Source organism: Protomyctophum bolini, assembly GCF_963924005.1.
Source record: "Protomyctophum bolini genome assembly, chromosome: 16".
NCBI classification, from domain to species: domain Eukaryota; kingdom Metazoa; phylum Chordata; class Actinopteri; order Myctophiformes; family Myctophidae; genus Protomyctophum; species Protomyctophum bolini.
This window is the reverse complement of record NC_137877.1, coordinates 22,048,355-22,073,041: the sequence shown is the minus strand read 5'-3', so window position 1 is coordinate 22,073,041 and position 24,687 is coordinate 22,048,355. Positions and strand designations below refer to the sequence as shown.

The following is a 24,687-nucleotide window of genomic DNA, read 5'->3' as shown; positions in this document are numbered from 1 at the left end:
GAAAGTATATTTACTCAAGTCCTCAAGTACAGAAGTACTTTTACCTTACTTGAGTATATTAAAACATTTTATGTATTATACTTCTACTTCATTACATCACAGGCAAATACTTAGTTGCTTTGCAGATTTATTATTACTGAACATTTACCCAATTAAGCCCTATTTTCTACTTTGGTGGACCTATTATTTTTGGAAGATTTAGAAATATTTTAAAGAACAACTTGTGAAATGGGACATTATGCATACCGAGCACATAGTTTTGGTACTTTAAATATAATTTGATGCCAAGACCTGTGTACGGTAACTTTTTACTTTTAACAGTATTGTGGTATTGCTACATTGTGTACTTCTTCCACCACTGCTGTTATTATATATTTTTTATTATTTTTGGTTTGTGCGTAAAAAGAAAAGTATGTTGACTGATTGACACGAGAACAAGACGACTGGTCAATCATCTACAACAGGCAACCTGATGCTGCGGTTGTTTCAATCCAGTCACTGACAGATTGATGAAAGAACTACCCAAGCCTTCCTTTGTGTCTGTCTGTCTGTCTGTCTGTCTGTCTGTCTGTCTGTCTGTCTGTCTGTCTGTCTGTCTGTCTGTCTGTCCAGTCTGTCTGTCTGTTTAGAGTCCATGTCAGTGAGGAGGAATGTCAATAAATGTTACATGCTGTATGCGAATTACACATTTGATAAAATAATTGTATCAGTTTCCAGAAACTGGCATGTGTTGTCCTGTATTGACTAGAGTCTAATTTTATCGTTTTTGAATTTGAATCCTGAAAAGTAACAGTTTTGGACATTGAGCTTTCCACCAGAAAGAGACGACACAGTATATGATTAAGTGGATAGCTTGTCAGCTGCAGGTTGATGAGCGGTGCGTGTCAGTTTATCACTGTTCGTCATTGTTCCTAGATGTTCCTTTAAACGCCAGCCAGATCTCACTGACACAGCCAATCATTCATCCAAAATGTCATCAAAGCAGTTCCTGTGTTTATCCAATCACAGACACAAACATGTGAGAGATGCACACACACACACACACACACACACACACACACACACACACACACACACACACACACACACACACACACACACACACACACACACACACAGCTGAGTGGGAGTGACCCACAAGTCTTCACACAACACTATCACAAGTCAAGTCCCTTATTGAACTAATAATGGACACACTTTGTGCCTTATTTAGCCAAGCAGCAAGCTAAATCCATGCAGAAACCCCCATGGGTATTCACCTTTTTCCTAGGCTGTGTGTGCTCCACTTCCTGTCGATTTGATCTAATGAAATCGACAGGAAGTGGAGCACACACAGCCTAGGAAAAAGGTGATTACAAGAGCAGTACTGAGCATTGAGCAACATATTGAATTCAGTTCAACAGATACATTTCACTTCAACTTTTGAGTCAGGCAAAACTCTTTACTGAATTGAACCCGGACAATTGTAATGTTGTGATTTTCATAATGTTTCACTGGACCTGGGTTGACCAAAGGTCCATCTCCATTATGTATTTGTCTGTGGACCCCAACCCTTTATTTTACTACTAGGAAACATGTTTGTATAGGACATGATTGGTTTTTAGCTTAGTTTTAGTCTTTGTAAATCAAGGAATGCCTTGACTTATAGGAGCTGAAACTAAAAGTTTGCTTAGTTTGAACGATTATCTTTCTCTTCTTCAACGGCCGGTGACTGAGGCATTGTTGCATGCGGATACTGACAGCAGCGACAACTGAAGCCAAAATGGTGCGTTGCTTACCATATATCCGAGGAGTGAGGATGCATTTGCACACTCACTTGTAAACATGTTATGCAAAATAGCCATTTGTGGTTACCATTTACTTGGCTCATGAACCGAGAGGTTCATGAGCCGTACACACCCGTACCCGAGCACGTGAAAAGAATACTTGCGTCAAACTGAAACTACCAATGTACACCTGAATACTGCTGCGCTTCATGCCACATTTTATTAAATGTTTGTTTAATATAAAGGCTTTCATTTTGTAAAAATGTGATTTTGTTTAGTTTGTTTACTTTAATCTCGCTTCTCTCGTAAAACCTTCTGAGAGGCAAATAGGCCTATATGCGTTCTACTGTAGGTACTTAATTAAAATGCTGTCTAGAATATATAATTTTCTCCACCTTAATTGCTCTACTGAAAATGATGACCTTGAGATATGACTAAATGTAAGTCTTTTTTTTCCCAAATTGCTACTGATGATCAATTCTAAATTTGGACACGCACGTTGCACGCATGCATTGTATATGAACTACTATAAAATACCTGATAATTAGAAGGATGTATTGCAGTATACCTATGCCATTGATTGATTCCTCTTCATGGGCATGGGCTCAGATGTAAGAAGGGTGGGGCGTGGATACAGGGAAAAAAGGTTCTGAATCAGAGCAGAGGCCATGCAGTGTGCCAGACAGTGCATAGCATAAAATACATGTTTCACCTTTGGATGATGTGCAACTCTGGTCTCTCGTATGTGAAAAAGGTTCGCCTTCAGTGCATTTTTGACTTCTAATTTTACAGTGGCAGCCACTGGAAAAATGTAACTGATGAGACTTCAGGGAAAGGTGCACCATTTCTGCCTCCACCCCACAAGTGGAATTCTGTTACTACGTGAATATACGATAAATAGTGAAACAGTAGCTGATCTACAAGCTCACAAGACATGATGCAATACATTGTTGTGAGCTTATATAGATCTGGTATTTCACATCATGGGCATTGGGCATAATAATGTAATTAGATTTTTTGATTTTTTTTAAGGCTGATTTTATGGGCTAGTTGCCATTGACAGTTGGGCTGCCTTTTTCATGCAGACCTGGTAATCTTGTTGATACAGGCATTGTATTGCAGACATCTAACCCACTAGCGCGCTAGTGGGTTAACCCAGATGTTTCTTGTGTATTTACTGTATATATTTTTTTAAGTTACACTGATTCATTACCGTAGTTGGATTATAATTTATAGTATAAATGGTCATACATAAAAGGGAATGTGATCAATAGCCTAAATATATTGTAGCATGCTGTATACCCACGCTGCTGTTCAAGACCCATACAGGACAACAGCAGACAGACAAGTCATTATAATTATAGTTTTAAAGCAAGTGACACTTGACACAAGAGTCAGTGTGAGTCTGTGACAAGGTGTAACAGTGGCCTTACGTCCAGTCAATGCCTCAGAGGTACAGTACAGGGCAGAAAGGCTGGCAGGCAGCTTCATTACTGACGATGAATCTGGCAGCTCACTGGAGCTTTTCCAAAATCACTATGTCCAAAACTCGGATTGACTGCAGGCACTAGTCCATGGCCGCTGGAGCCTCTCTTTGGCTAGTCCTGGAAGACCTCCACAATTACTGTACATACTAGGGGCGTTGGGAGGAATCATGTAGAAATTGTGATTCTTATTATCAACTATTTCAAAATCGATTCAACATTTCCCAAATTCATTTCAACACAGCAGAGGGGAGGTGTGTGTGTCACTGTCCATCTGTCCAGTGTTTCTGCATCAATAGCAATCTAAGATCATCAAAGCCAATATTTTTTACAAGCAAACCCTCTCTGGTATTATGTAAATTTTAGCTTGAAATAACTAGGCTGGACTAGGCTGGACTCATCATCATCATTTTTAAATAGTTTTGAATCAAATACATTTTTAATCGAGTGACCCCAAGAATCGGAATTGAATTGAATCGTGAGCTAGCAGAAGATTCACAGCCCTAGTACATACTGTACTTTTCCAGTTCCATGCTCATTATTCAGACTGGAGCAGTTAACTTGAAACTGAAAGCTATGAATATTTAAGAGATTAGATTTGAAGGTGAAAGTTACAGTATCAGAAATGTTTACCTGTCTGTCTGACTGATTGTATTGAATACTGCATATAATACTCAAAAATAACTCTATTTAATAACTCTATTTGATGCCGAGTGCCAAGCACTCGGCACTCGGCAACCAATGGGTTGGATTGGGGGGTCAAATCAACTAATCACGGGCCACGGCTGCGTGGAAAACACATTTCACTGCGCTAACGTGTGTGACAAATTGTACGACTTTTGACTTTCAATTATACAGTACACGGAAAGGCAGTTGTGGATGTATGAAACATAATGGAACAGACACTAATTACACAGGCAGTGAATGTGTGTATATTGAGACATATAGTTACAGTAGTGCACGCATGTCTGTCAGAAAGAGTCTATAAAAGAAAATATAAATCGTGATGAAGTATGAATAAAACATGCAGATGAACAGAAGTTCCGTGAAAGCTTCAGAAAGCGATCACCTCACTTTCAGAGTGTCAAGTCCATTACACCTGGCAGCAGCCTTGAAGCGTATTACCCAAACAACTGACACAATGGATCAGTGCCTGAAGGATGGAGCGCTGCGTGTGTGTACAGAAAAAAATAACTGTTCAGATGCTTGAGAAGAGACAGAACTTTTAGTAAAGACTAGTCTGAATTTCCATTTCACTTCACTGACTCACTTCATCATTCAGTCTGAAAGTGCTCACAATGGAGCCAGTTTCTGAGATGAGCCGTGCCGACGAGGAGGCAGTCCTCGTGACTCCTCTGCCATTAGTTTTAAATGTTTTGTTTTAATGTTTTTAAAAACATTTTTATTTTTGTGTTCCACCACCACAAGATCTTTGGTCACGTATGGGACTCTGTGTCGTTTATCATATTTGGTTACATTTGAGAACGCCTGCTTTTGGAGAAAATAAATATATAGGCTATTTTCTTACTCTATAGATACATTTTTTTACCTGTTCAACATCAGTTGAGTAATGAGTAAATGAGTAAAATAGCTCTGTGACCCAGGGGGGTAGCGCCCTCTAGCGGCAGTTATGTCAGACCTTTGGTTTTTCATTCACAGGGCTTATAAACCTCTTTCCTCTCCTTGTTTAAGGCATTCTTGTAGGATTTAATCATAATTCCCTGACCACTGTTTCTCTCAGCACTTGAGTCTAAGCACCTTTTACTTAACCTGCTGCCTGACTTTGTGTTTTGTTTGATTTGTTTTCACTTGAACACAGCAATAAACACCAGATTTGTGCTTATAAATCTGCCGGCCTGTGAAGGATTTCCGCATTAATATTGGGAGGAAACAACACACTATGAGATAGCTATTTCTGTGTCTTACTGCAAGCACCAGGAATCATTTCACCTTCTGCAAGCTCTCTTTCATCATCTGCCTCTTCTCTCAGCTGTCACTCTGACAGTGTCTGTGTGGAAATCGATTCATAAATCCCCCAGCCAGCTTATTTTCTTTTTTTTTGTTTTTATGTTGGGCTCATTGAGCAGGTTCTGAAAGGTTAATTAGCTGAATACGGTAATCCGCTTAGGACTTGGAAATGTAGGGAGGCAGTAACAGCCCCATGCAGGGACCATGCAGGGCCCCTTCTTCCATGTGGTATTTAGCCCTACTAGTTGCAACCTATGAATGGCCACATGGGAGGATGAACCAGGGAGGATTTTGCTCTGAGAGTGGCTGCTGCCACATGCTGTTTGCACATGCAATTAATCCATGTGCATAATAATGCATGCAAATTCCACAGGTGAAAGTAGATGCCAGGACCTGTGCCTTTCACCTGCTGGTGGCCTGTGGGGGAGAGGGAGAGGGAAAGGGAATCAGGTCAGTGACAGGTCCCAGACGAGTGCAGTCTGGGGCCTTCGTCTTGCCCAGCTGAAGAGGGAAGAAAGTGTCCCCAGAAATCCCTGTGTAGTGTGCTGCTGGAGATGAGACGAAAGCTCCACTAATGAGGCAAGGGAGAGACAGGGGGAAGAAAGGAAGAAGAAAAAATAAGCATGGCAGGCACAATAAATGCACGGTGAGTGCGTGCCAAGACAGGAGGCAGGCTAATGTTGTTCAGTTTGATTTAATCAAATGTTCCATTCGTGGGTCACTTCACTTGGAATGTAATGGTGAATCATTTGTGCCAGTTCAAACACAGTGCTCTAGCCATGTAAATGAGCATCTTGAGAAATTGTTGTTCGTTTAGCAGAGCAGAGAGGCTGACTAGGCTTATGAGGGTCGGTAATGCTGCTAGCTATTAATTACCTGAAAGGGAAGAAGTAGTTTACAAAGTTTACAAAGTTTACAAAGCACACACATATAGCACACACATATTCGAAAGATGAAAGTGGATAGTGGATAGAAAAACACGTTATAGAAAAGTACAGTCCTCACATTGTATCATACTCCCTCACAGTAGTTTTGTAATTAGTACATTAGTAATTTATTGGATTACCACCCAAAGTGACGTTTTGAGCATCTTAGCTCTGTCTGAGGAACAGCTTGAAACATCACCTTGGTGCTAATCCTATAAATTAACTATGCTCCAGTGTACAGGCTCTATATTTCTATAATAAGTACATTTTGTACACACCGTGACCGTACCTAGAATTAATCCTGTTCATTTACCAAGTATTAGGAGTATTATCAGCTACTGTTAAAGGACCTTTTCACCCATTTTCATCCTTATCTTCATTATATATATTGGGTGCTCACTAATGCTCCTTATAATATGGGACAATTTTTGTCTACTCACTCTAAGTCTCAGAGGTGGGGCTATAGCCTCGGTCCCAGCCTTACTCGCTAGGGTGGGCTGTAGCTGGACAGTGATGCTGTGTTGTGGGGTAGCTGTTGAAAGCCCTAAAGCCTCCCATGCACAGCGACTATAGTGTCTGTCTGTGTCTCTCTCTCTCTCTCTTTTGGGGAATTTTTCATTTTCCAGCCATTCAGTTGCAAAAAAAGAAGAAGAAATTCATTCAAATTCATTCAGTCTGTCTAGCTTGCTCATCTGCGAAGAGAAAAGCCTGGTCACAACCTAGGCAGAGATGCTATCAGCGGAAGTGTCAGTCTAGAAAATCCGTCGTATTTTTTACATTTTACATTCTCCGTGAATGAAACACTTGTTTCATTCACAGAGAATGTAAACTGATTTGTAAAGCATCAATTTAATTTCCTTGAGCGGTACTTCCGCCAAAATCCCGCAACTTCCGCCCCCAAAAAATGGAGTGTTCAGAAACCTACCGGTGACATCATTGTTAGGCAAATCTTTTGATCTTTTGAAATCAAAAGATTTTTTTTTTACAATTTCGTTCGTAACAACATGTTGCTAGGAGACAAGACAAAATATCCTTGGAGCATAGCTGTAATGGGGGCATTCCTATGTTCCCCACAGTTAATAGGTTTGGTATTTGTAACGCTGTGTGCTGTTATTACACGGCATTGCCCAAAGAAAGAGAAAAACATAGGACAAGACAAAGAAGGCTAGACTAGGACAACAAGAACACACGCACGCACACAATCACATACAACCCCCACAAAGTTAACCTAGGAGTCCTCTTAATCTACACTATAGTGACAAAGTGGGTCTTAAGCATGTTTTGAAATGTCCCAAGGGTGGGCAGCTACTGTATGATCCTCAAAGGTGTGTTCAATGCCAACACAGCAAATTCACGGCCGCCCGTCCTTACTGTGCTAACCCAGGGTTCTGTAAGTAGGTCGGAGAGGCTTATTGTCTGTATCAGACAGAGCGTATCCTCCTCGTTTCACAATGCACTAGACCTCTGGGAGATGAATTGCTGAGGTGGAGCGCAACACCTACCATCAGCTCCCAGTACTTACTGCATGACTTGCCGCACCCAAGCCATGCTACTGATAAACTGAGTTGGTGGTACCCGGGATTGACCTTGTGGTCGAAAGGCCAGTGCTCTACCGACTGAGCTACTTGTACATAGGGTCCTGTATGTTCCCAGAGGTCTATATTTATAGGATCCTATGTTCCAGAGTTCATTTGCCAGTTTGTTTAATTTACATTATTTAGCAACTGTATAGCTAACTAGCCCACTAACATTAGCTAGCGCCTAGATAAATGTCGGGACACATTTTTGCAGTATGACGTGTTGTGAGCTTCTAGATCAGGGGTAACCAACCGGGGGTTCGCGATCTACCGGTAGCTCGCAGGAACGTTTCCAGTCGATCGCGAAGTGTCAGACAGACCCATTGGAATAATGTCAGTGCCGCTCGTCACATGCAAATTAATTTTGAGCAGAGCGCTGTGGCTCTGAGTTTGAGAATAGACCCCATCGTCCAAGGGTGTGTGTGCGTGTGTGGTGGGGTGGTGGTATCTTAGCAACACTGAATGATCTGTCCCATTGGTCGTGTGCTCGTATCATGAGCCAATGGCTGCAGCTCTGAGCTTCCCAGACCCAGGTTCACATCTCAACTATCCTACACTACGTCATGCCGTAAAGAGAACTGACAGGTCAGCCACAGGGCTGCTACCATATTAGCAGCTGTGAGCGCTCTTCTCTTCTCGTGAAGAAAGCAGGACAGAGTTGTCAAATAAATCCCGCCGTCATTCATACTGTATTTATTCTCCGACCCGACATTAAAATACGGAACAACGTGCGTTCATTACGGGCTCGTGACAGGCTGCAGACACAGAGTTGGGACTACTAGCCGATAGCGCCGCTGCTACTTCAGTTTTCGTTGTTCGTTGTTATATTTTTTATTATTGGGATTTGATAATTGATGCAAATTCTAAACATATGGATGCAGCTGCAGAAGTTGTGTTGCTTAAAGGAATGCATAGTTGCGTTCTCCTCAACTGCTGCGCAGCAACAACAAAAATATAAAAATGAGAAAAATATACTGAATATACCAGTCTGCAATGCAAACTAATAGGCGAGTGCACTCCAGGGCATATGCAAAGGGAAAGAATGACTTCTGTCCGTGACAATAATCAACGCTACAGTTTGAATTATGTACACATGCACACATAGAGCAAAAAATATGAAATATGAAAACTTGTTGAAGTACAACGCATGAGTCAAGTAGCTGCTTTCCTTTCCTCTTTACTGAGCCTACTGTCATTGAACTGCTGTCCGATAAAATGCAGGATGTGTTTGCATTAACTTCAGATATTTAAATGGAGATTATTGGATTAGTAAGTGACTGTCACCTGCAGGTCAGAGCTAAAGAGAAGGAATTTTGGTATCTTGTGAGCAGAGAATGGCCTTTTCACAAATGAAAATAATAAAATCTAGAATCTAGAAAATAGAACTCGTATGACTGACTCACATCTTAATGACACCCTCAGACTGGCAATCACTAAATATGATTTCAAAACGCTTGCAGAGAAAGTTCAGTCACAGCAGTCTCATTAAAGGTGGGCTGACCCTGAGAGTATGTCACCATATCTGTGCAAATATATATGGTCATGTTATGCCTATGTCATTTGAACATCTGCCAATGTGAATATTCATTGAAATGAGAAACAAAATATTTCTAATACTAATTATTTCTAATTTGTCTTAATATTATTTGACATTGATAATATAACTTACTATAAGTATTTATTCTAATTTAAGCTTTAGTCTTTGTGTGGATGTGTGCACATGCATTGAGCCTGTCAGAAATAGCAAAAAAACAAGTGTTTTTTCTAACACGTTTTAGTGGTAGATCTTGGCTTACAATTGGGAATAAAATGGGCTCTTGGGCTTGAAAAGGTTGGTTACCACTGTTCTAGATTGAAAGGTTGGGTCTCTTGAGGTCGGTGCATTTGTGTGTTTCGACCTCGCGGGATTTGATTGCGGCGAGTGGCCTTTGGTGGCCAGTGCATCCGACGGGTTCCAAATATCGCCTGATTTGACTCCTGGCAAGCATGTTTTGGGGAGAGTGTTCTTGTATTCATTGGCATCTGTGGCCTAGTTGCACATGTCATTGGCAAGCACTACAGTATGTGCCGTTTGGAAACAGATGATAACCTATTCCGTCCACCAACTCTGACTTGTTGACCCACCGGGCCATCAGCTGTTGGGTGCAGACACTCACTCACTTGCCTAGTGGCTCCAGCTCACTCAGGCAAACTGCCTTGTGTGATATAGTGCAGTAGTGTATGTCCAGCATTAAGCTTGGAGGGTGGTTTCCGACCCAAAATCCCCCCGATAATCTTGTAGTGCGGAGTCCAGTTTAAGTCCAGGTTTGGCCGGGATTATGACAGTTTCAAGCTGCGTGTGCTAGCTGTCAAGTACCGACATTTCTGTAACACACACAGAGTAGGCTACCTTTCCCACCACTGGCACTGTGCATGATACTAGGCATGTAACGACAGATTTATTTTAATTATTATTTCTCTTACCCACTCCGGTATTTTATTCTCTTTTTTATTTTATTCTTTTCACAATAGAGGGTGTGCGCGTGACATCATCATCAAACCCGGAAGTTATGCAGGAACGCCTACTGAGTGGCAAAAAACTACTTTCTGGCCTTGACAGCCTATACTGTACATCCAAACAGAAAAGTCCTATCTGATTGCATTAAACAACGTTAAACAATGTTAAACTCACTTTGCCTGTTGCTTTGCCACTCACTTTAAGCATGCGCATACACTCTATACTGTGTTTTATTTTTCCTCTTTTCAATACAGTATCAAATGACTGAAAACATATTATTTTACGAAGATCCAATATTTTATTTAATTAAATCGTTTGAAATTGTCTAATTGTCTAAATTGTTTGAATTAATTGTAATCGATTTCCGATAAATTGTTACATGCCTACATGATACTGTGTTGAACTGCACATTAAAGAACTGATGGAGGGGAAAGGAACTGGTTGGAATAACGTGTTCCTTCCATGCGCTACATCCGGCTGAGGAAACTCTCCCGTCAGGTGAAAAGAAGCAGCTTGGACTCCTCATGCATAGAAGGAAGCATGAGGTCAGTCCGCTGCCCCCCCAGGTTGGCAGAGGAAGTGTAGCGCCCACGATTAGACAATTGACACTGGGTGAAAAAATGGGTTGCAAAATCGTGGGATAAAGAAAATAACTGCACAACTATCCAACACCATTGAGCCTTTGTCAGACACTCGGACAGGACTGCCATAATTTAATGTCATGAAAGCAATGTAGGCAATGCATTTCTATTTCTATTTTCACGCTACGTACATGGCACCTACTTTCCGTTATACAGAGTGCTATACCGACTAGTGTACCAACTTTACTAGAATAACCAGATAAAGGGAAGTAAAAAGGTCACACATAAGCAATTTTTTGCACTCACACAAATGCTTCCAATTATATATTACATTTCAGGGAGTGTAATTATGTGGCACAAAACTGTCACATTGTTGAGTTCTGCCAGTTTTGTTATACATTAGCTAATGGCCAGGGTCAGGGAGAGATAAACCCCTGACATAATTTCTCCAGGTACAGATGTGTAACCACTTAAGAGTAAAGAAAGCACTGCCGTATTTGTATGTGCAGGTGCAGAGATTAAAATAGGGTGCATCTTGCATCCCGAAACGCAGTTTATAGTTAAGGGACGCAATAAAACAACTACCTCTGCATCCACGGGATGCACTACTGTACTACTGTACTATTTTTTTATGCTAGCGTTAGTTATAATAATTATTTCTTCTGTTTTCTACATTAATATAACCACATTATAACCATATAAAATTAAATGGGAGTTAAATGCTGCAATTTGTAAAAATGGCAAAATATGACTCCTAACGTCGTTGAAGTGGGACTCATAAAATGTCCCTAGGACTCATCTAAAAGACCATCCCTGCATCCCGGGACTCATTGCATTGAAAACCTATTTACATCACTGTAGGTGTAAAGTAAGCACTATTTTAATGGGTGTAACGATCATTCCGTCACCTGTTGCATCTATGCATTTATGTGAATTTCAACAAACTGTGAACATCATTATGGGTAAACAACAATTTATCCTTAGGTGTGTGACTTGTATCAATGTAAAATAAATTGTTTTGCAGTTGCATAGATGCTAAGATCTTGCACCATTTATTTAGCATGACAAATGCTGGTTGTTATGTGGGTGTATTTTTCACAGTTGTAAATGGTAATATCCCAACTTTCTGTCTGCCCACTTAGCCTTGCATCACATCACAAGGACAAAGACATTTATAATAAACCAGTTTGTCATATCGTTCCATCTCTTCCCACATAATTCGTTCACTATACAGTATGCATTGCTTACCAAAACGTTACTCTGCACTCCATAGCAGTAGTTCACGTTGTGAATGTGAGTTGTATAGCAATATTATAAGATAATATGTTTAAACTTTAAACCCATGATGCTGTGTCGCACCTACACAGATATTGAGATATTGGAGTCGTGTTTGAATAGAGGAGCCTATTATTAAATTGATCATTTTAATCTTTCACCTTTGGCATCTGGGTAAAACTAAAAATATTCAGAAACACATAAGAAGTTAATTTTTTTCTTTGACACTAAAAGTGTCCAGGCTGCTGCACTGTTTTTACTGTGCTCCATGCTGTGACGTAACTGCCTCTGAAAGGAGAGTTCTGTCAAAAATGTTTTTTTTAACCCTTTGCATCTGCACCAAAATGAATTATTTCGTAGGTATGTTGTCAGTAGCATATCTGCTATTAGTTCACACTGTTATTTGTCCCAAATGTCTTGCCGTAATGTTTATCAGCAAGCTGTTGACTCTCACTTCCTCATCTTCCTCATCTCAGAGGATAAGGACCCATTCGGTTAAATAGTGGTCTTTTCTCAGAATCATAATCATAATCATCTTGTCACATCACAGGTTTGTAGGTGTTTAGTTTCTCATAGCTTCATTTTATTGTCTAGTTCCTATGCTTTTGCTTTCTGTGTAATGCACCAGCTCCACTGAGAATAAATCGTCATATCGTCTTTGTCGGGTGGAAATGTCATTATGTCCAAGACTGTTACTTTTCACAATTCAAATTCAAAAACGGCAAAAGTAGAAGATCGACAAGCTCAAAACGTGTCACTTGGTGACGCATTTGGAGCTTGTAGATCTGCTACTTTTGATGTTGTAGTATAGTAAGTAAGGTGATTTTTTTTTTTTAATATGGAGATAAGAGGTTTCTATCCGACATTAACCTACCTGCCTCTCAGTCTCAATAAAATAATTCATATTATTGATTCATTTGGCAGGTTAATTGTCCTAAACGAGGAGGCGTGAAATGTAGAAATGTGTTAATATGGATAGCATTAGCGGCCGGTCATCTCTGTGGTCTATAAAGATTAAGAACCAAATTGTCATATCTTGACTGAGCTGTCACATATTGTGATATGTTTCATGTAACTACTCCCTCTGTAACATTATAGGAGGCTGTAATTTGTGTGATAGGGATATACACTGTTCACTGTTCTGATGTCAGAAATGGAAAATGCCATTCTGACATTGTTGTCCTTCAGTTAAAGATTATGGGCATTGTTTTATGAGGGTATTAAGGATATCTGAATAAGTTAACCTTTAGAACTCTTTAGTGTGCTTCTGTATCAGTGTGCAGTTAAGAGTACGCTCGGTGTCTAGTGACCACATGACATGGTCAATACAGATAGGTGTCAACAGATGGTTTAGCTCATGGTTTGTCAAAGTGGGTGCCGTACGTGGCACCCTAGGGTTCCTCAGAATACTTTTATATATGTGGAATCAATGCCACTTGCACCAAGTCTCTTGACCAAATATAGCAGATCTACAAGGCAAGCTCACAACGCATCACGTTCTGACGCGTTGTGAGCTTCTAAATCCGCCATTTTTGGTGAATGTTCACCCCAGAATAGGGATGCTGTGTTTTAAGTGGTTAAACGCCAAGTATAATAATTAGTTTCAATCTGTCCTAATGGGAATTGATATTCTCTCACATTTTCCTATACTGTATCTTCTGTATATCTACTGTGTATCTACTGTATATACTGTATCTTAGGGGGAAGATTCTCATATTTACGTAGGTCTAGTGCCAATGTAATTCCGAGGTGCCGTGGTGACCAGGTGTGACCTGAACCCAAAATGTTTGATAAATCAGAACCTAGGTACACAATAAGATGAAGCCACTGATAAAACAATGTGTTGTGACATGCGCTGTGTGCATATACTGTAACAGGTATGAGCTGTTTGAAGCTGTTTGAAGTTTGATCAAGACGGGCAGAAATCATTTGAGCTTTGGTTTGTACCAAATTATGTCTGTCTTTATTGTGGCAGCAATTAAGCAAGTTGCATTGAGATATGGTTTTGTGAGTCTTTGTTTCCGAGCTTGTGCTGACAGATTTTCAGAGAGCATTCCAATGAATGGCTAAGTTCCAGTCAAATTCATTGCAGTTTCACAGCGCCTGAGGCTGAGCAGTTGGAATGACATTGCCATGCTTCAGAATGATGAATCAATTCTTTGTATTTTTATTTCACCCACTCTCGTGGCCTAGCGAGTTTGGATGTGGGCGGGAACATCTGCATGCTGTGTTTGTTTTGTTTGTGTTGTCTGATCTTCCCTGTTAAAATACGTCTAATCGTGTGGATCTCAAGTTCCACATGGGAAGAATGTGGATAGGGCTGTCACCAATACAACATTCAAGTTGACGATTAAATGCCATATAAATAATTGCGTTTAACAATTGAATTATGTTTTGGCATTGAACATAGGAACATATGAATAACAATGACATTTCTATTTGTGTTTTGGAATCAAATATTTCACAGGGCAGATATGACACAGCAAGTAAACAAATACATTACTGATCTAATTAATTGCGCAATTTGTTGAATCATATTCACACAGCATATGTGCTTTATTAAATGGCACAGTTGTATTTTGCACATTCATTATTTTATTGTTTATTGAATACCTTTTAACTGAATGATTTAATTTAAGTTGTTTCCTGTCATGCAGGCTGGCCACTCAGCTAATCAGTCCCACCTATAGAGACAAATGTTTGGTCATCCTGAGAGGCGAGTGCAATAGTGACCAATACAAATGCAATAGGGAAGTGCAGTAGGTAATGTTTCTGTTCTGTGGCCAGTGTAATTGGGCTGGACCAAGTCAGGATGGCAGAAAGGGGTAATTGTACTTTTATAATGACATAAAACCACATCACATTTATGCTGTAGCCTGTAGGGAGAGTATAGTATCGTGTAGTAGTTCAATTGAGCCTTTTGATGCTTGTGTGGGTTATTGGATATTCATGTATAATATTTATATTATATATTTTTTATATTGTTTTTGTATGTATGGTATGTTTTAGAACACCCCTGTGAATGGTGCAGTCTTGCTCACCTGTGCGTAAAAGGCTGCTGCCAGTTCATATAAGGAGAGCTGTGAGTGAAGAGATGCATGTGTTCCTGTGTGTTGTAAATGGACTGCAATTATAATGTAGGTCTAGTCAGCCACGGGCGTGTGCACGAAACGAGTGCGTGACCATTTCATGGGACAAAAAATATGTTTACGTTGTCGTCCCTCAATTTCTCCACGCGTCCAAAATAAATGCAACCCTTTCATTGAAAATGAATATATTGAGCTGAATAAAGTCTACCAACAAGGCCATGTACTGAGTTCCAGCAGCTAAATGGATCATTCCCACACAAGTCCACCCAAATATGAGTACATACTGTATGTAGGCTAAATTCCTATCTGCTACATAAATAGTAATAAATAGAACAGGAACAGGAAATATAATATGTGATGTTAGGTATAATTAATGCCAACTAAATTACCTGGGATGTGTCCTTTGCCATCCTGACCATTAGGAGCAATGGGCACTGGGCAGCCATTCTACAGGGACCAGCACCAGCTCTAAGGCCAGTGCATTTTGGTCAAGGGCATTGGCTGGCTAGGAGTGTATCCAAAACATGCATGTTTTTTGGTGGAAGGAAAACACGGAAAAACGGGTACAATTCTTGCTACAGCATATGAACTGTGCGTTTTGATAGGGGTCCCTGGAGTGTTGATTTCATTTTTATAAAACTATTTGTTTCACTGACAAACTAAATAAAAAACTAAATGGACTTAAGACTAAATATATTGACATTTCAATAAAAAAAAATTACTAGTGGAGAATAGATCCTAAAGAACTAAAAAGACCATTTTGTTTGGTTGCAAATAGCAGATCTACAAGCTCACTGCTCAGGCTTTTGGGAGCCTATCGGACAGTTTTGCTTTGCAGTTGCTTGATTCTGTATTTATATATTTTATATTTTATTAGACACACTATTTTAACCATGATAGATTCGATGAACCTATCATGGTTAAAATGTAGTTTGAAGTTTAAATGGGTTTTTATAGGAAGGAGGCATGTATGAAAATATTCTAAATACTGAATCGAGCAACATAAAAACTGCCTGGGTGTTCACAAAAGTAAATGATAAAATTACCCTTTTTAAAAGTGAAATATCCCAGAGGTAAAAAATCATAGGGGTCCCTGAAGTTAAAACGTTGTGAGAATCACTGCTCTAGAAGGCTGTTATCTATACTGTTATTAAATTAGTCCGTCTTTCATATCTGTAATAAAACAACTGAACAGATTATAAGGAGGGTTTGTTGAGAGCTTATTATAACCACTTCAAGATGATCCAAGATTAAAGACATTCATTCTTACTGTACATCTTTAGAGTACACAATAAAGTAAAAGTACAAGTAATAGTCTGTTTTTGGTTCCTCTGCATTGATTGACGCAGCAATAATTTAAAACAATAATTCCAAAAAAGTTCAACTACAATGATGTTTCCAAAATCGGTGGTCGGGGGAACAACAACTGCATGCATCATGTGCTGTAGCATTGGTTCTATTCAAAAATAGCAGATCTTCCAAGTTCACAACTATGAGCACAAAGAGAGAACTACTGTTTTACATTAGAATGATGCATTCAAATGCATGCATGTCATATTCAGCCGGCTCAGCGTCCAGATCTACCTCTCGTTAGTGTCTACATTCTGTTTGTGAGCTTTCCTTCATACCAGAAGAGCTTCTGAACATCCTATAATCATAATAAAATAATAATAATAATAATGACAAAAACAGCACATCCTGACCGTCCCTTTCCTCCATACTGACAAGCTAAAAAATTATAAGTGAGTCGACTGTTCGATTGTCACTCGTTGCCACCTGATGTTGGTGTGCCAGCATCAACGTGTGTGGTCGGATGACAATGAAATGTTGGTGACGTTGTAACGATTTCCATTGGACTATACCGTTGTCAGGACTTATACAAAGACGTACCAACGTTGTCGATCGATGAAACTCTATTAACGTGAATATTGGACAGTCAGGAAAATTCTTCATAGTTAATTATGTCTTCTGTGTTAGCCTATAATTGTTTCTATCATTATTATTTATTGTGTGTTGCTATTTGCGCTTTTCTGGCAGATAATAAGTTGTTCGTTTTTTTCTCTTTTCAGTACAGTATATTATTTTATTTATTGTTGTCATATAATACACTGCTACTCTATCTATTTGCTGGTGTCATTATTAATTAATTCTCTGTAATGGTCTAATTTATTTGATTCATTGCTGTGTGTGTGTGTGTGTGTGTGTGTGTGTGTGTGTGTGTGTGTGTGTGTGTGTGTGTGTGTGTGTGTGTGTGTGTGTGTGTGTGTGTGTGTGTGTGTGTGTGTGTGTGTGTGTGTGTGTGTGTGTGTGTGTGTGTGTGTGTGTGTGTGTGTGTGTGTGTGTGTGTGACCAAATGGACCCATTTTACACTCCCAGAGTTATGGGGGTCCTTGCAATTAAAAAAATGTTTGAGAACTTGAACTCTTAATTAGTATAATTGGTAAGACCTGTGAAGGAAGTAAGGAAACCACTTTCTGATATGGCTGCTGTTCATAGAGGCTTTCTGATAGACTACCAGCTGGTGTGTTTGGTGACTGAATGTGAGTGGTTGACTATTAGGTGGAAGAAGGCTGCTGATTGGCTTGTGTGTTGGTGGACTCCACTATGAAGCTGTCTGTCTCCAGTTCCAGTTCCACACCTGTCCTCAGTTTTTTGCCACTGTTTTATCTTTGCCAGTGTTAACGTGGGTTTGTTAAGTAAGTGTACACAGCCTTGTTAGTATAGGGGTGGGTAGCCTTTCTCTTTTTGTTTCATTTGTTCATGTTTTCTAAAAATGTTAGATTTGGTAAGATCCATACGTACTTTTATTTTAGTTATGATAAGGTAAGCATTAATGCCGAGCCATGTGGCCTATACAGGGGAAGGCATCTTGATGTAGTACACCCCCTGGACATGACGCTAGTATGTCACAGGGACTTACCTCCAACCCTTGATGCTGAGAGCCAAGCAGTGAGGCATATTGGGCCCCATATTTATGTTTATATATTTGGTTGATAAAGGTATAAAAGATAGCATAAAATAGCATAAAAGATGCTTTAGTTTTTACCACTATATTTATTTATTTTGTTATTTCCTCCCCACACACATTTCTGTGTGTTCCCACTGCTGTTGTACCCTACTGACTCCAGTTAGGAGCCCCCACCGGGAGGTCGTAGATCCTTTGTCCTACTCCTTCTGGCGACTGGGCTAGTGTGTTGGAATAACAGTCGGTAACAATTATCACCCGATTTGGGGGTCTACTACTACTTTGAGAACTACGGCAATAAATCACAAGTCCTTTTTGAGGGTGCCCAGCTTCGTGTGTCACTGTCTGTCTGTATGTAGTGTGTACCATGGAAATTATTTGATTGGCTGAGTATGGCATGTGATGTATGGTGATAAGAGCGCCCCTCACTTCACACACGTTTGTGTGAAGTGCGATCGGAAATCACATAAGACACAAGGAAGGAACATTAACGCCACGATAAATCCTTCTGGTGCACACTCCCTCTCCCTACTGTGGCTGTGAGAAAAGGGCAGAAACAACAGAACTAAGTGGAAATAAAGCAACATCATCAGTTCAATTAGGAGTTGTGATTTTGTTTTTGTTTGTTTCACACCGTTCTAAATCAATTCATTACTTGCGCAAGCAGAGCGCGCAAGTAATAATTTCGCTCGGTCTCTTCAACGTGACAGCGTCAACCACTTTTCTGTGTAAGTAAATCTGTGCCTGGTTTGCTGGGACCAGATTACACAGATGACCATTTCTCTTACGTCATCACTGAGAGCTAGTCATACATATACACATCATGTACTCTGGTCCCAGCTCTCAACGATGACGTAATGTGTAATCTGGTCCCAGCAAACCAGGCACAGATTTGCATACACAAAAAAATGGTTGACGCTGTCACTTTCTGGCACCAAGTAACCATAGTATACTGCTAATCAAATTACAACTACATACTCTATATGTAGTTGAAATTTGTAATTTGTAAATCTGTGCCTGGTTTGCTGGGACCAGATTACACAGATGACCATTTAGCTTACGTCATCACTGAGAGCTAGTCATACATATACACACCATTGACACCATGTACTCTGGTCCCAGCTCTCAACGATGACGTAATGTGTAATCTGGTCCCAGACCTTTCGAAATTAAACACATTTCACAAAAACATGGTAAAGTATCTATCATCTCCGACTTCTGCAATTATGATAATAGGAGATTTCAATGAAGACCATTATACTGAAAAAGATAGAACTATAAAGACCTTCATGTCAAGATTAGGCTTTAAACAATTAAATACAAATCCAACTACAGATTTCGGAAGTACTTTAGATCATGTATATTTTAGAGACACATATTACTCTGATCATGATTTAGTATTAATATCACTATAGTCCAAAATGAAATACATTTAAAACAATTGACAATATACAATAAGTAATAAAATAATTATACTGTATAATATATTTTAATTCAGTTTATATACCTTTTTTTTCATCACATATCAATGATTTATTTTTCTGTAAAAAAGTAGGTACGTAGCAAATAGTTACACCTAATGATTATACATTTCAAACGTTCCTTCACAGAGATACTGAGATGTGACAGTTTACAGCGGTCGAAAGTACTTGCGCGCTCTGCTTGCACACTAGTTGGCCATTTATCCAATCCAATCCAATTTTATGGCCTACTAGTGTGCAACAAGCAAGTATGCACTCGGCAGAGTGCAGTTCTAGTTATGTACTGTGAACACACACACACACACACACACACACACACACACACACACACACACACACACACTAACGGAAAGGGCAAAAACAAAAGAAAAACATATCTGAGCTAGCTGGTGATTGTTTGTTGATTTTCTCTAAACTGAAAATGACTTTGTCTCCCAACAATGGTAGATTGAAGCGACAGCTTTTCCTCCCTTCGGACCAAACCGTTGCGTCTTCAAACCCTTCATCCTCAGTTTACAGCCGGTCATCTGAAGGGCTTCAGTTGTGCATAAAGTGACTCTACAGCCCCTTAAGGACAGGCTCCCCTAGAGAAATCTGCAGCATGGTGCAAAATTAGTTTAATTATATGAATGTGCCATTTGGCTCCACATGAAGAAAGCTTTCTATTGATATGCGCTGCTGAGCTGCGATCTGTAGCATGTGTACAGTACAGTATGATAGATGGCTCTGGGTGAATAGTGCTTTCAAGGGGCTATTCTTTTAACTTTCCATCTTTGGCCAGAGAACAGAAGAGGCTTGAAGAACATGAATGCCAATGGTGACTGATTATGAAGTCCTGGATTATATACAGCCCACACTGCATGAAAGGCAACAGAGCTGTATAGATGAAAGAAAAAATAGATACTGTATTTCATCTGCACAAGTTTGATATCTCCCTTTCACCATACCATTCTTTCAGGCGTTTGTCTTCCCCCCCAGCTTGCCTTTATCTTACAGACTTTTAATGAAGAAGCCTTTCATATAATTTTTTTTGCATGCTTTCCTACTCTGCGCCATTTGTCAAGGTAACTGGAAAGTTGTTTATCTTCGTCCTAATAGCCGGGTGCCGTCCGTCATTCTACGGAGACAGCTGCGAGACACACTTGAGGAGTTCATTGGCGATGGTATTGTCGAGGCGACCGACCGACCGCATGGATGAATGAATTATGTGTTTAGATGTGCAATAATAATGGGGCTGTCACTTCTCCTGTCTCCCCAGATAACTGCGATGGCCCCTTGGTGTCTGTGCTGCCCGAGGCCTCCTTCCAGGGCTCGTCTCAGTCCTCGGCTGGCAACGCTGCCCGATTTGGTAGGCTCAACAGAAGAGACGGTGAGCAGAAAGAACAATAAGCCTGATTTACATATGTAAAACACAGAAATTTTTAATGTGCCAACTGCCACCTGAGCCTTCAGATCCACTCCTTTTTACCCTCTACACTTCATGGAACCACTAGAGCCTTTTAAAGAACCATTTGAGAACCGTAGTTGATCTGTGTGTAGATGTGCGGCGGGGATCGTGCGTAATTTAGTATGCATTAAGCATAACTCCTGTCATCCATTACTTCACATCATTGCCCAAGGTCATAGTGGTTCATTCTGATGTACAAGCTGTAAAACACCATATGAGTTGGAGACGTGAGGGAATAGTATTGCCACGCGGATTTAAGGTTGACATTTAATCTTGGTTCACAGTTTATTTTATTTTATTTTGAATTGCAATTGCAATTGATATTTATTAATGACCTTATTATTTTATAAAGGATCCTGGAACACGCACACAATCGCAAATGCACAAACACACGTATGGAATATGAATGGCACACACACACACACACACACACACACACACACACACACACACACACACATTATCATTATTGATCTGCAGGCAATTTAGAAGTAATATTTTCTGACTCCTGAAGGGAAAACTTTGCGAGAAGGATCATTACTGAATTCTAAACCACTTTGGGTGTGCAGGAGTCTATTTTCCTGTCAGACCATGATTTATGTTATTGTTGTTGTGAATTCACTGCACTGCTATTGAATAAGTTTGTCTTTTTCTTTCTCTTTTACAGAATAATTAGGTTGATAGCATCTGTTTGATCAACTAGGGCATTAATTCCCCAAAACACACAAAAGGTTTGAAATTGAATATGAGGCTCCTGCCGACTGCGTGCGTGCGTGCGTGCGTGCGTGCGTGCGTGCGTGCGTGCGTGCGTGCGTGCGTGCGTGTGTGCGCGTGTGTGTGTGTGTGTGTGTGTACACACACACACACACACACGCACACACACACACACACACACACACACTGAATATGGCAATCAGACACACCCCATTAGCATTGGTTGGGTGAAGCCTCAACATTAGGACCTGTCACCGTTTAAACGGCCCATTGACTCAGTCCCCTAGCTCATGTCCATCTGCAGCAGTGCATGCATGGCCATTATGGAATGACTCTATATTTGCTATTGTCATATTGAATATCTGTCCCATTCCACCTACATTTTCCACTGAAATGACAAATAGTAGTGGTAATTTTGTGTGTGCCAATGTACAGTATGCTTACTTAGCTTAGTGTATGTTGAGCAACACATTTTGAATAAATAAAATGTGTCTGCTGATCGGCTATTTTCAAAAGATTTTGTATACATTTTATACATTTGAAAACCTGTAAACCTGGAACAAAACGACAAAACAGGGATAGCTACTCCAAGGAACTCTCAGAAATACTGTTTTATACAGCCAGCTAAACTGACCACGGTATTCAAAATGCCCAAAATGTTCTGTGCTGGCTAGACTCATAACGTGGATTCACTGACGCTGAAGTGAATCCACGTTATGAGTATTAACGAGTATACTATGTAATTTTTAGTACAGTTATTTATATATACCTGCCATATGTTTCGGCACGATCTCTCTCTTCCTTGCGAAGCTCAATTCACAAAACATTTCTTAGATTCTTCTTACTTTTTGTTCGTGAGTATAGAGCCGATGAAAAATAGATGTGGGCTTCATAAAACATGCGGAGGCTACTTGACTTTTTAGCTCACAGTGAGCCAGATGATGAAAGCCAGCTGTTCTTCAGTTAGATGCATGTTGTTGATTTGCATAAGTAGATGCCCCTATCAACACCTGCGGCATGCAGACTTGGGGTTATGTGACAGCAGAAAGGCACACCACCAGTCATGAAAACGCATGTTGTCATTTGTTGTTGACTTGTGAGCTTGTAGACTGGCTATTTTCACCCAACGTTCACCCCGCAAATCGGGAAGCCAGGGATCATGTGCTTAGATTTGGTAATAGCCTTCATCAAGGTAATTATGATAAACATGGGGATATGTATAGGGGCATTTTGTTACCATGAGAAAGGGTATTTTGTTTTATGTGCCTATTTCCATCCCTAGTACATACAGTAGTAGGGCTGGAAGAAGGAGATGGTAGAAGTAGCTGTACTTCTGAACCAGAAGGTAAATAAGTAAGTAGCCTTGGGAACCTTTGGTTCCCGAACCATTTGGCCCATTGGTCCTGCATGGAGACTACAGTATCTGCTGTTTCTGTATAGCGTGAGGCAGCTTGATGTACAAGTACACCCCCTGGATATGATGCTAGTATAGTATGTCACATGATGTACAAGTGCACACAATGGACATGACTCTAGCATGTCGCAGGGACTTCTTCCCCTGATCCAACCCTGATGCTGAATGCCAAGCACGGAGGCTTAGGGTATATTTTTTCATAGCCTTTTGTATGACTCGACCGGCGGCTTGAACCTCGACCTCCCAATCTCAGGGTAGACACTCTAACCACTCTAAGGCCACTGAACCGGTCAGGATCATGTCTGGATCAGTATATGTTCTCATGTAACCAGTGTTTGCTGTGGCCTTCTGAAATTAAATTACAGTGAAAAGGGCCTGTCACACAAGTACTGTAGGGCAATATCCATATGTTTGGTGGAGGCGGGTTACAAATTTGGTGGATTTTATTTAAGTACATTTACATTACATGCAAATAGGGGAAGGGAATCAACTTGAGTGTGCTAGAGGTGAAAACAAAGGTGTTGTATTTTTGTATTTGGCTCCTTTTTTGTCACCGGTGTGAATGGTCCCGTCTTCATTGGTTATTGTTGCTGGTTCCTGCAGTACAATATTGTCTCACGCTGAGTTTTGAGCTTGTAGATCTGCTACTTTTGATACGTTTGTAATGTATGACCATTTAGGGCATTCATTTAGGGGGGGAAAAACACCAAAAATGTTAGAATATGGAGATAAGAGGTTTCTGCCCAACAGCAACCATATGTAATGTCTAGTACAGAAAATATATTACTGTATGCAATCCGTCTCACAAATAGAATGCTGATACCTGCGTTGTACCTCCGGGACACTGTAGAGTGTAGATAGATGTACAAGCTCACAATGCTGCCTCTTTGGAATGACCTTGGTGCTCATTTTCATCACTGAAATTCCAGTTCCGGCTTGACCGTTAATTTATGCTATACATTATACATAATAATTAATAACAAACAGAATGAGGCAGATTACAGTAGGCTCTCATCATCTCCCCATAATATTGAGTTATAACTAATTTATGAATGTGCTTCTATCCAACATCTCTCTGGAGTCCTAGCTGGTTATGGACAAAGCTACACTCATGGTACCGTGAGTCAATCAAGGGCCTCTGTTTGCTTATTAAAATTAAAATGCCTCAACAGTGCTGGGTTTGGGTCCATGAGAAACAGTGGTGGATAAAGTACTACTTGAATAAGAGTAACAATACCAAAACATAAAACATACTCTTTTACAAGTGCCTGTTTACAACATTTTATCCCGCCCAAAAAGCAGATGAATTCACTGTAAAATGGCAAGCATTTTGATCTTGTGGATCAACTAAATGTAAATAGGCTACAAGAAATGGAGCAAAGCAAAAAAATTATAATAATCCAATCCAAATATGTATTTAAGTACAGTATTGAGTAAATGTGCTCATAGTTACTTTCCACCATATACCTGCTTGCTTATTAAAACGTCTCAGTGCAACAGTGC

At 40.1% G+C, this 24,687-nt stretch overlaps 1 protein-coding gene across 1 annotated transcript in view; it reads left to right on the top strand.

Annotated features, from left to right (window-relative positions):
- Nucleotides 1-24,687, top strand: part of LOC308330806 (contactin-associated protein-like 5) — a gene marked incomplete at its 5' end in the record, with an annotated part of 128,416 nt that overhangs the window by 23,930 nt on the left and 79,799 nt on the right. The window contains one exon of the mRNA XM_080785861.1: nucleotides 20,868-20,978. Coding sequence (XP_080641987.1) covers nucleotides 20,868-20,978 — 111 coding nt within the window. The remainder of the gene's footprint in view (nucleotides 1-20,867; nucleotides 20,979-24,687) is intronic.